This window comes from Sinocyclocheilus rhinocerous, unplaced genomic scaffold (genome assembly GCF_001515625.1).
Source record: "Sinocyclocheilus rhinocerous isolate Xijiao unplaced genomic scaffold, SAMN03320098_v1.1 scaffold1619, whole genome shotgun sequence".
NCBI lineage: Eukaryota > Metazoa > Chordata > Actinopteri > Cypriniformes > Cyprinidae > Sinocyclocheilus > Sinocyclocheilus rhinocerous.
In genome coordinates this window covers 369087-385217 of record NW_015649446.1, presented here as the reverse complement: position 1 = coordinate 385217, position 16131 = coordinate 369087, and the positions used below count along the sequence as shown (strand labels likewise).

The 16131-nt window shown below is 38.5% G+C and overlaps 1 protein-coding gene across 2 annotated transcripts; it reads left to right on the top strand.

Moving 5' to 3' along the window:
* Window positions 1–4361: 4361 nt before the first annotated feature.
* Window positions 4362–16122, top strand: LOC107710581 (gap junction delta-2 protein-like). 2 transcript variants are annotated; one of them, XM_016515398.1, is made up of 3 exons: window positions 4362–4374; window positions 4560–4996; window positions 14550–16122. In XM_016515398.1, the coding sequence occupies exons 2-3, from the start codon at window positions 4926–4928 to the stop codon at window positions 15376–15378; spliced, it is 900 nt and encodes a 299-aa protein (XP_016370884.1). In that variant the 5' UTR covers window positions 4362–4374; window positions 4560–4925; the 3' UTR covers window positions 15379–16122. The 2 variants fall into 2 exon arrangements, with proteins under 2 accessions (XP_016370884.1, XP_016370883.1); XM_016515397.1 differs by lacking the exon at window positions 4362–4374 and having other exon boundaries at window positions 4475–4996.
* Window positions 16123–16131: the final 9 nt, after the last annotated feature.

Here is a 16131-nt window from a genome sequence, read left to right as displayed (position 1 = left end):
CCCCCCCCCTCCCTCCTCCACAATGACATCGCTGCTCTGTGATTAACTATTTAATTTCAGAGTCACGCAGGCAGTGAGAGTGTGAAAAAGGTTAATGGCTGCTTGCTTATCTGGATAGTGAACTCCTCTCCACTCTCTGTGCAGAACAAGACTAATGTAATTATACACAACGTTACCATGACACTGACACACACACACCGACACACACACACACACTCATGCCTGCACACAGTTGAGCTGTATCAGTCATCATACAGCAGCTACAGAGACCCATATAAATACGCATTCATGTAAATTACAGTTCAAGTAGGTGTTCTATCAAAATGATTGGACATCCAGCCTTTAAATGTTGTTTGAATCATTTTCTTTCCTATTTCCCTGTCTTCACACTCCTAGTCTCTGAGTCACATGGCAGAGGTGAAATGAGGGAACGTGCAAAAGGAGGGAAGGGGGAGGGAATCAACCCGAAATATTACAGTTTTTCTCGATTGCTTAAACACTATCACCAGGTTTTTGAACTAAAATTTCAAAACCATAACGCCATTTATCAAAAAGCACACCCATTTCCCTAAACTATAAACACTATTCCCCTTTTTGACACATTTTTGGTTTTTGTAGTATTGTTTTGAATTTATCTCACCAGTGAGTAAGACTATGTTGTAGTGTGTGTGTTTTTGAGGGCTTGTGTGTGATGTCTGAGGCCAAAGTTTGGTCTTTCAGCAAGAGTGAATGGTTTTGAGTGTAGAGCTTCATTTTGACCTGAAAATAGGATGTTTGGGGAATTGGGTGAGACGTTATGGATTTGTGTTTACTGTTTTGAGAATATGAGGCATAGTTTCAAGAAATGTGTTTAAGCAATCGAGAAAAACTGTAATCAAATAAATGCAGCACTCAGAATCATATGGCCGCAGTGATGGACAGTGAGAGAAATTAGAAAAGAAAGAGATATGGGAGATATAAGAAAATTAACTGAATGAAATATAAGTGCCAACCTTTTAAATATATGGGTGCAAGTTCTAGAAATTTAAATTTAAAATTAATTCAAACATAAGTTTGTGCTAGGCTGCGGCCTTGTCATTCCATTCACCAAAGATCCTCGGATCTCAGCTGATGTCTCTCTTCTCTCATCACTTTCCATCTGGGAAAAAAAACTCTCCTGACCACCACCGAGTCAGAATAGCATATTTTGGAATTCATCACTCTTCAAACCCAGAAGAACGTGATCGCGTCTCCAACACCACCAAACCTTTAAACCATCAAGACTTTCATCCAAGACTGTTCAACGGCCAAGGCAATGCAAGTATCGTACATTTAACTAAACGAAACAGAGGTTTAGTAGTATAAGCTGTAGACCCCGTTGTAAAACGGCGCTGATGGTTTCACTCAGGTGGTTAACTGACTCATTTTCCATAACTGCATTCTCTGGTTTCATTCATCCACTTCTACTCCCCCATGTATGAGTGATTGTATGTTTGTTTGTTTAGATTAGTTTTGTGTTAGTGTTTAGTTCAGGGCTGTCCAAACTCGGTCCTGGAGGGCCGGTGTCCTGCAGAGTTTAGCTCCAACCCTAATTAAACACACCTGAACCAGCTAATCAAGCTCTTACTAGGCTAGAAACTTCCAGTTAGGTGTGTTGAGGCAAGTTGGAGCTAAAATCTGCAGGACACCGGCCCTCCAGGACCGAGTTTGGACAGCCCTGGTTTAGTTAATAAAACTTTTGTGCACAAATTACATGAGTTTCAAGTTCTGTCATCGCTTGTGAATAGTGTCCCTTTTATACGATCCGATCTATAGCTACATGCTCTAATGCAGTGGTTCCCAACCCTGGTCCTGGAGGCACCCCAACACTGCATATTTTGCATGTCTCCTTTCTCTGACACACCAGTTTCAGGTCTTGGAGTCTCTACTAATGAGCTGATGACCTGGATCAGGTGTGTTTGATTAAGGAGACATGCAAAACGTGCAGTGTTGGGATGTCTCCAGGACCAGGGTTGGGAACCCTGCTCTAATGCATTAGTACAGTAAGAAAGTTTGTGGCCACGAAAATATCCTTTCTTAGAGTTGATATGAAATTACACTGAATGTTCGCTGGACGAACAGATTAGTTGATGGTAATATTAATTCTGCTAGTTACTACTGTTACTACTAATTATAATTAATTGTAATTATTTATATACATTTCCCTTTTGAGCTAATTTGCTACAGCCGTGTAAAGTTGTGGATGCAAGAAGCTAAAACGGTTCTTGGATCAGCGATGGACAGGCCATCTAGACACAGTTTGTGTTATTCTTAAGTCCCTGGGAGATATATGTTCATTTTAGGTGGACTTAATGTAATGATCATGCTCATGGCACAGACATTCGTGTTGAGGCTACGGGACTGGTGCAATCAGTGATAGAACCTAACTTCAGCTTTACTGCAGTTATGGTACATAAGATACTGAAACTTCTTGACCCAGCAAACAAAATACTTCAAGCAGAAAACACTGATTTACGCTTAGCTATTAAGTTCAGTGTTCAGTTAATGTGTTCAGAAGCTTCGATCAGAGAAAGAGTTCAATGAGCTTTGGACAATTAGCTGCGATCTGGTCCCAACCGAAACCAGGCCAAACAAAACACAACACACGATGAGTGAGAACTTGGAGCATTACTCTGTTGAGGAAACCACAGGACAACATGAACACAGTGACGAGACTGAACTTGGTCTGATGCTGTGAGTATAGAAATGGCTGCACAGTTTGAAGACTGTAACAATAAGCTCATTCAAGCTCTCGCAGCCCTGGATCCTGTTGGGGAGTGTTTTCTGGACAAAATGAAACTGAAACCACTGTTGGACCTGACAGGTATGGAGCTTGTTGATAGCAAATATGCTGTTGCTAAGAAATTCCTTTGCACAAAAATGGACAATTTTGGAAAAACTTGATGACAATGCCATCAGTTGTGACTGCTTTTAAACTTGGACTGACACTTGGAGCCTCAACAGCAATGTGTGTGAATTCGTTCTCAACCTTAAAGTGGATTTTCTCTGACCAGCGAAGAAGCATTTTGCATTCACAAATGGCCCACTTGATAAAACTCACTTTTGAGAAAGACTTGACAAAGGAATGCACAATGAGTGGAAAGATCACGTATTGAGGAAGTTCAATTCATTGAAACACTGACGCCTCCAACTCTTCTGACTGTAAGATTCATATTTTTATTATTACATAGAGAAATCGCTGCCTGTATATGCCCGCTGTGGTGCTTTTTGTGTCTGTAGTAGATTTCTTAAAGGTTGTTATGCACTGTATAACAATTGTTTCCAGGATTAAGTACATGTTGGGGAGATTTTCTTATATAAATAGCATTTATAAATGCCTTTCTGTGACTTGATGATTTAGATTTTCTATCGGTATGCATTTGCCCACCTGTCATGACTGGCCTGGTGCCGGGACTGGTTTATTGAAATGCTCTATTCTGACGGGTCAATCACAACATATTGGTCAGATATTTCCTAATATTTAGCATCATATATGGCAAGGCTGTATATATGAACCGCTTTTCCTGGTAACTGAAAAGGTGCTACGTTCATGTCTCCTGTATCACATCAGCTTTTTTCTTTCCTACAAACGTAATTGCCGCCATTTTTCATCTCTATTTTTGACTGTAGTGAAAATCACCTTAGAGAACCTTTTGTTAATATTGCTGTAATATTGTTTCATTGTTTATCTTGTTGCTCATCCAATTGTTTTGTATACTTTAATGTACTTATATATATATACATATACACTGTATATGGAAGTTTAGACAACATACAAGTGAATTTATGAAATATTTTCAACTAAAATCATTTCTGCAGAAATGGCCATACATTTTTTTCAGCATTTATTCCAAAGAGGTGTGTGGCACACACTGAGGATCAGATATAGATGACCGGATACATGCACAAGGTTAAAACCTGTTTCGCTCCTGCAGCATACATATCCTGAACAGCAGCACAAGTAAAACAGTCAGCAGAGCAGAGGAGAATGAGCGAAAAAAGAGGGGAGGGGAGATGAGAGCAGGTCTGGGATAGAGGGAGGGAGGCTGGGTGGCATGCTTACGGCATGTTACAGAGGGAAAGAGAGAGAGAGAGGAGGAGGAGCAGAGGGAAAGGTATCATCAGCAGCAACAGAAGTGCAGCACAAAGGCAAAAAGAATGGGGAAGGTGTGGAGAGAGAGAGCAAGAGAGAGTGTGAGAGAGAAGAGAGGCTGAGGTTTGAAGAAGACTGAGCCCTTTGCCACAGACATGACCACAGGCTCATCACTTAACTGGACGTAACCTTGACGATCCTAGTCTGCTGCTGCTGCTGCCACTGCCACACACTAGTGCACAGCCAATACTGTGTGTATGTGTGTGTGAGGGTGCGCTCAGGCATTGCTATGAGATTCAGAGAGCCGCATCATTATCCGTGTGTTCTTGCATGTGTGTTCCTTTAGCGGGAGAGAAAAGAGAGCCTGCAGTGACCGTCAAGTGAGTGAGTGTGTGTGAGCTTGAGTTGAGTGTGCATGTGGAGGAAAGGGTTGAAAAAGCTTAGATAGGTGTAGAGAGAGTGTGCATTTGTAGCACAGGGTACAATGCAAGAGCAAGTAGAGTGTCCTACACCCTGAGAGAGATAAAACAGTGAAGGTAGACAGTGTGTGTGTGTGTGAGACTGAGAGATGCAGTCTCTGTGCCTCAGCATCATCAGATTTTCTGCTGCAGATGCTACACTAGCTCATCTCCGCACTAGAGCGCTACCGTGACACACACGCACGCTCAGACGCACACAGCTGCGGCTTTCAAGAGGAGACCCAAGAATCCCATCAAAGGTCAACAGAGGGACACTGGAAGAGTTGCTGAGGACAGAGGTTGTGACAGCTCAGGCTGAAGGTCAGAGGAGGAGTGAGAGCCATAAACGCGGCATCATGGGCGAGTGGACTATATTGGAGAGATTGCTGGAGGCTGCGGTGCAGCAGCACTCTACTATGATCGGCAGGTAAGAGCTATAGTGCAATATACACACACCTCACACAAGAACTGTTCCTGTGTATGAGTGGGGAGTGTGCAATAAAAATATCCTGATAAAACTTTATATATTAAGGTTCAATTTTATCACATTAGTAAATGCATTAGGTCAATCCAGGTGAATGTTAATTTCTACATGCTAATACATTTTTACATTTAAGCACATTGTATGAATTAACCTAAGGTAATCTATCTATCTAATATATATAATATATAAATCTATAAATATTTTATTCAGCTTGGATGCAATTGCATTTTAAAATATATTAAAACTTAAAACAGATATTCTGAATTGTAATAACATTTTACAATATTGCTGTTTTACTGTATTTTTGATCAATTAAATCCAGTCTTGGTGAGCATAAGATACTTCTTTCAAAAACATTTAAAAATAAATTTTTGAACAGAAATATGTTCTTGGTCATTTTAGACCTGGATACATTGCAATTGGTCTCTCTCTTTAATGCAAAATAAATAGTGAGTAATCAATAGGCTGCATTATGGGCTTTAAAGACTCGGACCCAGAGATTTACATTAATAGAGAGATTATAAATATGGCTGCTGAAAATGAATAGTTGATATAAAGCATATTGACAGCATCAGGGAAGAATATTACACTCCCATTACCACATAAACACCCACCCACCCACACTAACCATGTGTGTCATGAAGGCATGTTCTTATTGGGAGCTTAAAGTGTGCACTTTTGTGTATGTGTGTGTGTCAGACTTGAGTAAGCACTACTCTCTGCAGTGCTCATTAACCTTAACTGCAGGTAGCCTCACATCAAGGGTACGTCCTTCTCCCATGTCTGTGAGAGGTTGTGTGTGTGTGTGGGTTGTGGCACAGAGGGAATGTAAGTGAGTGTGTGTGTGCAGAATGCATTCTAAGTGATGGTTCTGAGAAAAACGTGCTCATATAATCTAGTCAATCAAAACACAAGTATACATAGACACTTTCCTCACTGCAATGACAATTCATTGTCAACATCTCATTGTCAGCATCTATTCACTTCTTTTATGTATTAACATTTTATTTTTCAGTTAATTAATAATTTTAGGAGGGAATTTGAATAGCTTGAGTCAAATTTTATGCTTCCTTACTCAGTATTTTTGTCAAACATGCCTCACAAGAGATGTCTTTAAGTGTTTTTTCATCTAATGAATCTTCAGCCTGTAAAGGAATACTGATTTCACCTTTGATGTAATAAACTTCCATCAGTCCAGCACTGCTTAAACAAGCAGTCAATCAGTTAACATCAATCGATCACGAAACATCTGACACATAATGGGAAGCAGACTTGCCATCGTTTCATGAATCTTTAATGTGGGGTTTGCTAACTATTTCATACATTATGTAACACTATATATGAGGGAAATGAACACATACATTTGTTATTCTACCATTTCAGTTCTTACTATACACGTAGGGACATTTGATCCACACAATGACAATGTAGACAAAGCCTGACCATCAGACCCACATACACACATATAGATTGATGCAAAGACACACAAAATAATATTTTTCAACTTATTTTTTTGTTTTGGAATTTGAAGGGCAGTGTTGTGTTGTTGAAAAGACATGTCTGATAATGTATGTGTAAGCATGTGAGGTAATCAGCGTGTTCTTCTCTCTGTTCCTTTGAGGTCTGATCAAGCACTTGAGGCTGGAATCATAGGAACAGAATGAATAAATGAATGAACAGATGAATAAAGCCTCTACTATCATTCATCAGCTGCTGCAATACCTCCCTCCCTCAGAACACACACAGAGACAAACACACACTGCAGCCCAGCCACTTTCAGTCCCAGGCTTTATGAGTATTGAAACACACACACTCACAGTCTCTGTTCTCTTCCTCGCTGGGAGAGAGTCTAAATGGTTCAGAGCATTTTGATCTGTCTTTACCAAAATGATCCTAACGAAAGCACATGCAAACACTTGTATGTGCGGCTGTATGTGTGCGCTGGCAGTTGAAAGCTGATCTGTTGTAGTTTCGACTAGTCAATATTTTCTTTCTGCCATTGTTTTGAGTGGTCACAACACTGTAATCTATACCCTTCTCCATTTACTGTTTGGTCTGGACAACATATGGGTCAGCAGAACAAACACACACACACACACTCATTTCATTACTATAACACGTCCCTATAACTACTGATATTCTTTCACAGATTAAATATAGAAAGAATCATCATTCTCACTCTCTTTCATAATCTCTTGCAACACACACACACACACACCTACTGTGCAAATGCAGATGATTAATAGCGACACCTGTGAGACGGGAGCAGAGAGAGTAATGTGCTCATATTTCACTCAATCTTTATTGCACTACTAGAGAGGGAGAGTGAAATAAACAAGCCCCATATTCAATTCAATGCAAGTATCCATATAGCACGTTTTCCAATAAATACTGTTTCAAAGCAGATTTACAGAAAATGCTTGATTTAGTGTTACAATTAAGAAGTCTCCAACCTTAATAATTACCTCCTATACTATAGCAATTTATCGCTAACCCTATTCCTAAAAGAAAACTTTAAGTAGGAATACATATACAATACCATTCAAAAGTTTGGGATTACAATAGTTTATTTATTTATTTACTTTTATAATTTTATTCAGCAAGGACACATTAAATTGATCAAAAGTGACACTAAAGACATTTATAATGTTACAACAAAATTACTTTTCAAACAAACAGTGTTCTAAAAATATTATGCAGCACAACTGTTTTCATTTTTTTCAACATCACTAATAATAAGAAATGTTTCTTGAGCACCAAATCAGCATATTAGAATGATTTCAGAAGGATAATGTGACACTAAAGACAGTAATGGCTGCTGAAAATTCAGCCTAGCCATCACAGAAATAAATTAAATTTGAAAATATATTCAAATAGAAAACACTGACTGTATTTTGATCAAATAAATGCAGCCTTTGTGAGCATTAAAGACTTATTTCAAAAACATTTAAAAATCTGGAAGTTGAGCACCATGCTCTACAGACAGAGCTACAGGAACTCTATTTAAAAGAAAAAGCTATCACAGCCCTTCATTCTTTCTTATCATACCACACACATACACACACACACAAACACACACACACACACACACACACATCGTGAGTGTATAGATCAAACAAATAGTTTTTTTTTCATGTCATGGTGCATGCATACAACTAACACTACATCTCATCCTTTTATCTACTTAGTTGGTTTGTCTCTAGGGAATATATTTTTTTTTTTTTGTCTTCTTTCTTTTTTCACATAGGATGTAGGGCATTGCTAGTTGTATCTTGTTTGAAGTAGGAAGTCTTTATTGACACAGAGGAGACACAGAGAAGGAGAAAGAGAGCGAGTGAGTTAGTGGAAGAGGTAGAGAGCATGTGAGGTAAATCTCTAGAGTGATAGTCATTTGCAAACACATATCTGTCCCAGTGTCCTCGTTTTCCATGTTTGAATAAGTGTGTGCGTGCGTGTGTGTTTTGGGGTTTATTTAGCTATCCTTTGGAGACAAGTGTGTCTACAGCAGTTATTTAAATATGATAAAACCTCTCTTTGAGGACGCCCTCAGTTGGAGAATCAAATCATAATGTTAAAAACAAAAAAACAAACAGTGTTGTTGGGGTTAAAGTCATTATAATTAGCTTTTTATAAAAACAAAAGTGGTCTGTGATGTCCTCATTTTGATAGCACAGTAAACATCCACATCAAAAGCACAGGTTCTTCATTGACATATTAGGTGCTTCTGTGGAAAGGCAGAGGGGCACCAGGACACATGACACAGGTCAGGTCAGCTGTACAAAATGAGATGAGATGGTCAGATATAAATACATGGCAAGGAATTGCTTTCTTACCAGGAACATTGTTTATTTGAAGAACGAGTGTGTTTTGATGTAGAGAAAGAGAGAAGATGGAGAGAGACACAGAGAATGTGAGTTGAAAATCTCACAAAGTTCATGAATAATTGATAGCCTGCGAGAAGATGCTGTTAGTTCTAGTAAACGTTCCTTATTCTTTCTGGTATGTAAAAATAAATACAACACTTTTGGCGCGTTATTTCGCCCCTCAAAAATTGTGTGTTGTTGGTGTGTGGGTGTGTATAAGTATACTTGGGAAATAGAATACTTATATACTATTCTTATGTACATGTGTGGAGATGTGTGTTTGTTTTGTCATCTTTGCATGTGCACTGAAAAAAGTGTTTTTCTTACCAAGTATGTTTGTTTTCCAGTACAAATATCTAAACATTTTAAAATAGACACATTTACTTGAGGGAAAAAAAAAAAACTAAACTGAAACAGAAGACAAATTTATTTTTCTTTCCCCATTGGCAGATAGTGTTTTCTTCTTTTAAGCTTAAACACTTCATTTTGATATGTTTTTTGGAAAATGATTGGACTTGATTTAAGAAAGTCTGGATATTTGTACTGGAAAAAAAACAAGTAAGAAAATCACTTTTTGTGATTGGAAGGTGAAAGGTGGACACGCATCTTACATAAAAAAACAATGTGTTTAAAGGTTTACCTGACTTTAGAGACAACAAAAGCACAGAAAGCTTGGCAGTCTTATGTCCAAACATGGAGAGAGTCAGTGTACCGTACACATTTCCAGTTGCTTGCTCACTCACACACACACACACACAAAGCCCCACCATCACACATGCTCAATTCACTGTAAATTACACTGCTGCAAACTATAAAACTACAAAAACTACTACTAAAAAACTACAAAAAAAAAATATATATGCGTGTTACTGCACACATACCAGGTGCTTTAAAAGGAGTCCTTCAGTATGCTTTATTTCCTGAATATGCTGTTTCTCGGTACTTGCTCCCAGTCGTCTCTCTCCATCTGTCTATTTGTCTCGTTGCTCCTCTAGTCTGCCTCTGCCCATCTGTCTGTCTCCTTTTGACTCCTTCCTTTTCTTGTCATATTCAAGCTCTTTCTTTCTCTCTCTTTAGTTCACCTTGAGAAGTCTCTCTTTCTCAGTCCCTATGTGTTTTTCATCACCCCCCATTTCCACACTCTTGGTATGTAGATTTGTTCCTTCCTGTGCCCTTGGTACGCCCACTTGCTCTCTTTCTCTCTCATTCCAGGCTCTACTCTTTCCTCTCTTTCCTAATATTCCATCAATCATTTCTCCCTCCTTATTGCTCTCTCTCTCTCTCTGGTACAGTGCAGAGTGCTGAGTGGTTCACTATGTGGTTGCTATAGTAACGGCAGCAGGGAGTGGGGGATGTGCTGCTAATTTAAAGACCCACCAGGGCCTTTGGCCATTGATACAGTGCAAAGAGCTAATGTTAGTTTTTTTTCGTACCCTACAGTAATTATTATTAAGTGTTATATAAAGGTTACACAACGTTAGAACCAAGAAACATCTCTTGCTGTTATACTACAATAAATAAAGTGCAGTTGAGTTTGAGCAAGAGTCATAACTGTCCTACTTAGCACAGCGCAAATGTTCACCATATGTCCATTAAAACTAGTACTAACCGTCCTAGACAGCAATGAGCTAACATTAGCTTCTGACTCAGAGTGCAAATTATATCACATTATTCTTTTCACATTCATTTTCTCTATAGCAATTTCAAAAACGAAACGAAACTTTCTTTAACGAAGAATTCTATGTCATGAACCAAATCAACCTGCTGCCGAATGAATCACAACATTGTAAACCTTGTTTGGAAGAAAAAGAATGAGAAGAGAAAAAGGTACAAGGCTGTGTACTTAAATTCTTTCTTTTTTTCTTTTTCTTTTTTTTGAGGCAATAAACTGTGCGTCCCTTGAAGCATTGAAAATAACACCATTAAATCACTCACTTTTCATCAAATTAACTTTCAGAATACAAATATGCACAAATATCAAAACAGCTCTGTTTCTTGCATTGACTGCCCATCACTGCTCTAATATTGTATAAACAGTTGCTAAAGTCACTCTGAAAATTCATCAGGATTGCCTTCATCATTTCAACTCATTCACTTTCATTAAGTCTGTGAGGGGGAAACTGCTCTTGTGACTCTCCACCGTTAGAAAGCAAGCAGTTAGTCTTCATTACTCTCTATCCTGTGAAATACACTACTTTTCAAAAGTTTGGGGTCATATGATTTTTTTTTTTTAAATGAATACTTTCATTTATCAGTTTCAGCTTGAGTGCATTAAACTGATCAAAGGGCAGTGAAGACATTTATGATTTTACAAAACATTGTAAAAATCATTGTATTTCAAACAAATGCTGTTCTTTTCAACTTATTGAAGAATATTGAAGAATCCTGAAAAACACTATTGCATTTTTAATAATTGCAAATATAAAGCAGCAAAATAATAAGAAATCTTTATTGAGCAGCAAATCAGCATATTATAATGATTTCTGAAAGTTACTTAAGACTGGAGTAACAGCTAATGAAAATTCAGCTTTGCCTCACAGGAATTATCACATTTAAAACTATATGAAAATATAAAACAGTTATTTTTCATTTGTAATAATATTTCACAATATTAATGTTTTACTGTGTTTTTAATCAAACAAATGAAACTTGGTGAGCATAAAAAAGGTCTTTCAAAAATATTAAAAAATCTTACTGACCCTAAACTTTTGAACATTAGTGTATATATCTTGTACATCTTAATATGCCAACTGAATCACAACAATGTAAAATATAATAATTGTTTCATTATTTATCGCTACACTGCCAAGGCTGTTGCTCAGTGTTTCTATAAATTTATGCAAGTTTACTGTAGAATGACACTATGTTAAGTTACAAGGACAGTCTCTGTAGAGAAACCTAAGGTTAAGTGCTGTGCTCAAGGGCACATACTAGTTATATTTCAAGCATCTCCTCATGCAACCTTTTCGTTACCAACCCAGATCTTAAGCTACTAAGCTACACCATCCAATATGCTAAAAATAAGCAGAGGGACTTGGACTGAGGGCTATATGAATCATTCTTTAAGGATGAACAGAAAATGCCATTGTTGCAGAGTTAGTAGCTTAACAAGGTCAAAAGTCTAAGTTAAGTATTTTATGATTACATGTTTGTTTCATACAATACTGAATGAAAAATACTGTATATATGTACTATATAGCTCACACTATGTGTGTGTGTGTGAGAGAGAGAGAGAGAGAGAGAAAATGTATGTGATCATGCATCAAGACCAGCCTGCAATAAAATAACGTCATGGCTGGTTCTATACAGCAAGGTTACTGTGAGTGAAGGACGGTCTTAGCACAACAGTGTGTGTGGATCTGTGTGTGTTGATGTGTGTGAGAAACAGAGCTAGACAGACTGAGGAAGATTTGAGTGCTCAGGCTACATCTGTTGAGAGAGACAGTGTGTGTGAGGCAGAAGGGTGGAGATGTTTCGCTCTAAATGGCACACTCACGTGAGTCCCATGCATAAAGCTTCAAGGTGTTCTCATCAGGACACTCATATTGTGTGTTGTATGTCATATTAGTACGCTGCATGTGTGATCACGCATCTCCTCTGTTCTTATCTGTCACTATGATCAGATGTGTCTGAGTCTGTGCTAGTGTCTGGATTTCTGTGTGTGTATGTTTCTGAATTCATTTAATTTTCCACTGTGTACAGATTTAAATTTGCAAGTTCACAAAGAACTGATAAGAGAGCAGAGATCGGGATACACAAACAGACAGTCGTCCCAACACAAACTCTGATGGCCTTGATGCAGTATGCCCCAGTTATCATCAGCAGGGAACATATGCCTGCACACATACCCACACGTGAATGAATGTTAAAACATAAAAGTTGCTCTTGAATGGCCTACACAGATATTTTCAATATTTCAGTACATTAATAGAGATGAAGTTTTTCATTTCGGCACCACTAGTATTAGTACGGAGCCCTGCACATGACTTGCAGGAAAAAAAAATTTGTTTATCATTTTAGTAAATTTTACTTAAATTGTGGCCACATTGTCTTAATTCATTCCCACAATGTATTAATTCTGTCGCTGTTTTAGTTAAATCATTGACACAATTTACCCAAATTAAAACAAAGGAGCAAAGTACAACGTGATTTGACTAAAACAAAGAAATTAATTAAATCATGTGAATGAATTCTTAATTTGGGGCCACAATATCTTTTATTTTTTCAAGAGCATGTCATATGACTCCATACATTAGCCAAAATATTAGGTGTTTTTGACTTCAACTTTGACAAAGTCAAGTCGTATACTTTTTGCTTCCCGTAGTGACCCTTGCATGGAATTTCCTTTCTTTAACGCAGATGGATTAGATGCAATATTTGTCAAATAAACAGTAGGGCTATCAATTTATGTTAACATGTTAATTTAGAAAAAAACAGCATGTTAAAATGAAGGTATTTAACACACCCAACCCAACCCAGCCCAGCCCTGCATGTCATCTTATGTTGCATGCAGTTGCTGACGAACATGATTCAGGACAACGACTGACTGTGTGATGTAGCCTAGAATGCTGTTATATGGCCTAAATTTCCAGATATGAGGGCATGCTCCATATGGCTTTTTGTCTTATATGATATACTTTAGCAATATCACATGAGCAAGAGTGCTGTTTTTTCTGAATATCACAATTACAAATGTGATATTTATTTTACACAATAGTTTTTATACAATAAATAGTTAATATGGTTTAAAGTTTAGACACAATATTGTCTGTTTTGCTCAATTTTGCTAATGAAAACAGCTCCAAACAAAGCCAGAACAAAACTGTTGTGAGTCTCAGAGCAACACACAGCACTGTTTCATTACTGAATGAATCCTCAGTTTTGAATGAATCGAGCCAATGATTCAGTGACCCATTCAAAAGACAGGCTTCACTTCTAAATGAATCAGTGGTTTGAAAAAATGACTGAATGATTCACCTATGGTTTTAGTTTCAAATTTAGAGTATCATTTCTTGTTTTAATAAAAATATATTTCAATATTCAGACATTCAGGCGTCTACAGGCAGCAACAAAACACTTTTCATTCAGTACTCTCTTCACAGCTTTATCAGCACCTAGACTACTTAAATACCAAAAAAGTGAGTTCTATATTTTTTTTTTATCAGTTTTATTATACAACATTAAGATTACATGAAAAGAATGTTTACTGTCATAAAAACATGTCTGTGCAGCATCACATTAAAGGGATAGTTCACCCAAAAATGAAAATTTGATGTTTATCTGCTTACCCCCAGGGCATCCAAGATGTAGGTGACTTTGTTTCGTGTATATATATATATATATTTATTATTATATATATTTTTTTTTTTTACAAATTAAAGCTTAAAATGAGTAGCAGGTAAATTAGAAATGTTAAATGCCTGCTTTACCTCCGCTTCTTACAGTAATTACTCACTATTTAGTTGTTTTGCACACGTCTGCATTTGTAAGATAGAGGGAGTTGTAGCTCTGTGCTGTTGAAAAGCAATGAAAAATGAAATCTAATCCTTTTTTTCTTCCTTCCTCTCTTCAATCCCGTCTCTATCTCTGCCTTCCCATGATTCTCTCTGTCTCTTCTTTTCTCTCCCCCAAAGGATCCTGCTGACAGTGGTGGTGATATTCCGGATCCTGATCGTGGGTATAGTGGGAGAGAAGGTGTATGAGGATGAACAGATTATGTTTATATGTAACACGCTGCAACCGGGTTGCAACCAGGCCTGCTACGATAAAGCCTTCCCCATCTCCCATATCCGTTACTGGGTTTTCCAGATCATCTTGGTGTGTACACCCAGCCTCTGTTTTATCACTTACTCAGTGCACCAGTCTGCCAAGTACAAAGATCGCAGTTACTCCCTCCTGCACGGCCCATACATCGACCATGGACACGGGCTGAACCGCAAGCTCCGCAACATCAACGGTATCCTGGTGCACCCGGAAAGCAAAGATGACTCTGACTGTCTGGATTTGAAAGACATTCCCAACATTCCGCAGGGGGTCACATACTCCAAAAGTGCCAAGATCCGTCAGCAGGAGGGCATCTCCCGTTTCTATGTCATACAAGTGGTGTTCCGGAACGTTCTGGAAATCAGCTTTCTTGCCGGCCAGTACTTCCTGTATGGATTCAATGTTCCCGCCATGCTTGAGTGTGACCGCTACCCTTGCGTGAAGGAGGTCGAATGCTACGTGTCACGTCCCACGGAGAAGACAGTTTTCCTGGTGTTCATGTTCGCAGTTAGCGGGATCTGTGTGGTGCTAAATTTGGCTGAGCTCAACCATCTGGGCTGGCGGAAGATTAAGACGGCCATCCGTGGCGTCCAGGCTCGCAGAAAGTCCATTTGTGAGATCCGGAAAAAGGATGTGTCCCACCTTTCCTCAGTGCCCAACCTGGGCCGCACCCAGTCTAGCGAATCGGCCTATGTCTGACAGCGAATAGGGGAGGGGCTTAGACGAGGTTGGGAGTGGCTGATGAGGTGACGGCCACGCCCTGTGCTGCAGACTTGACACTGCATATTTTTTGCATAGTTTGGACAGGTGAGAGAGGGGTAGGGTGAAAACAAAAAAGCAAACGGATGAGGGAGGACTGGAGTAAATCAGATTTGGCATTCTAAACTTTATGGAGAACAAAACTGCTTTTTCAGACTAATGGTGAGCGCTGGGGAACAGAACGGGACTCATACTTAATCGACAAACACGTATACACCACACACACTCACACACATACTGATATTCCTGAGCCTCGCTTAACAACAATAGTCTTCCAACAGAAAAAGAGACCTTTAAGAAACAAAACTGATTCGAGTTGCTTGATGTCAAAAGAGATGGAAAGATGGAGGGATAAAGCTAGAGATCAGCTCAGCATGTGACTCAGAAACATTGTAAAATATGAAAAATGTTCTCCAGGGTCAATGCTGAGACATCCCTCATGTTTTGAACAACCAGAAAGAGAAAAAAGGAGGACAAACAAAAGAGTATAAAACTGTACCTCAGCACAGATTCCTCTACGCCTCTCCCCCACTTTCTTTCTTTCGTTTTCTCTGTCTTTTTCTGCATAGTTTTATAGATATAGCTATTAAGTATACAAGGCAAGAAGAGAAAAAAACAAACATTCATCTTCTGATAAACCACCCCCACATTTGCTGGAGGGCCATAAGAGACTCCATCCTCGTGCAAAAATCA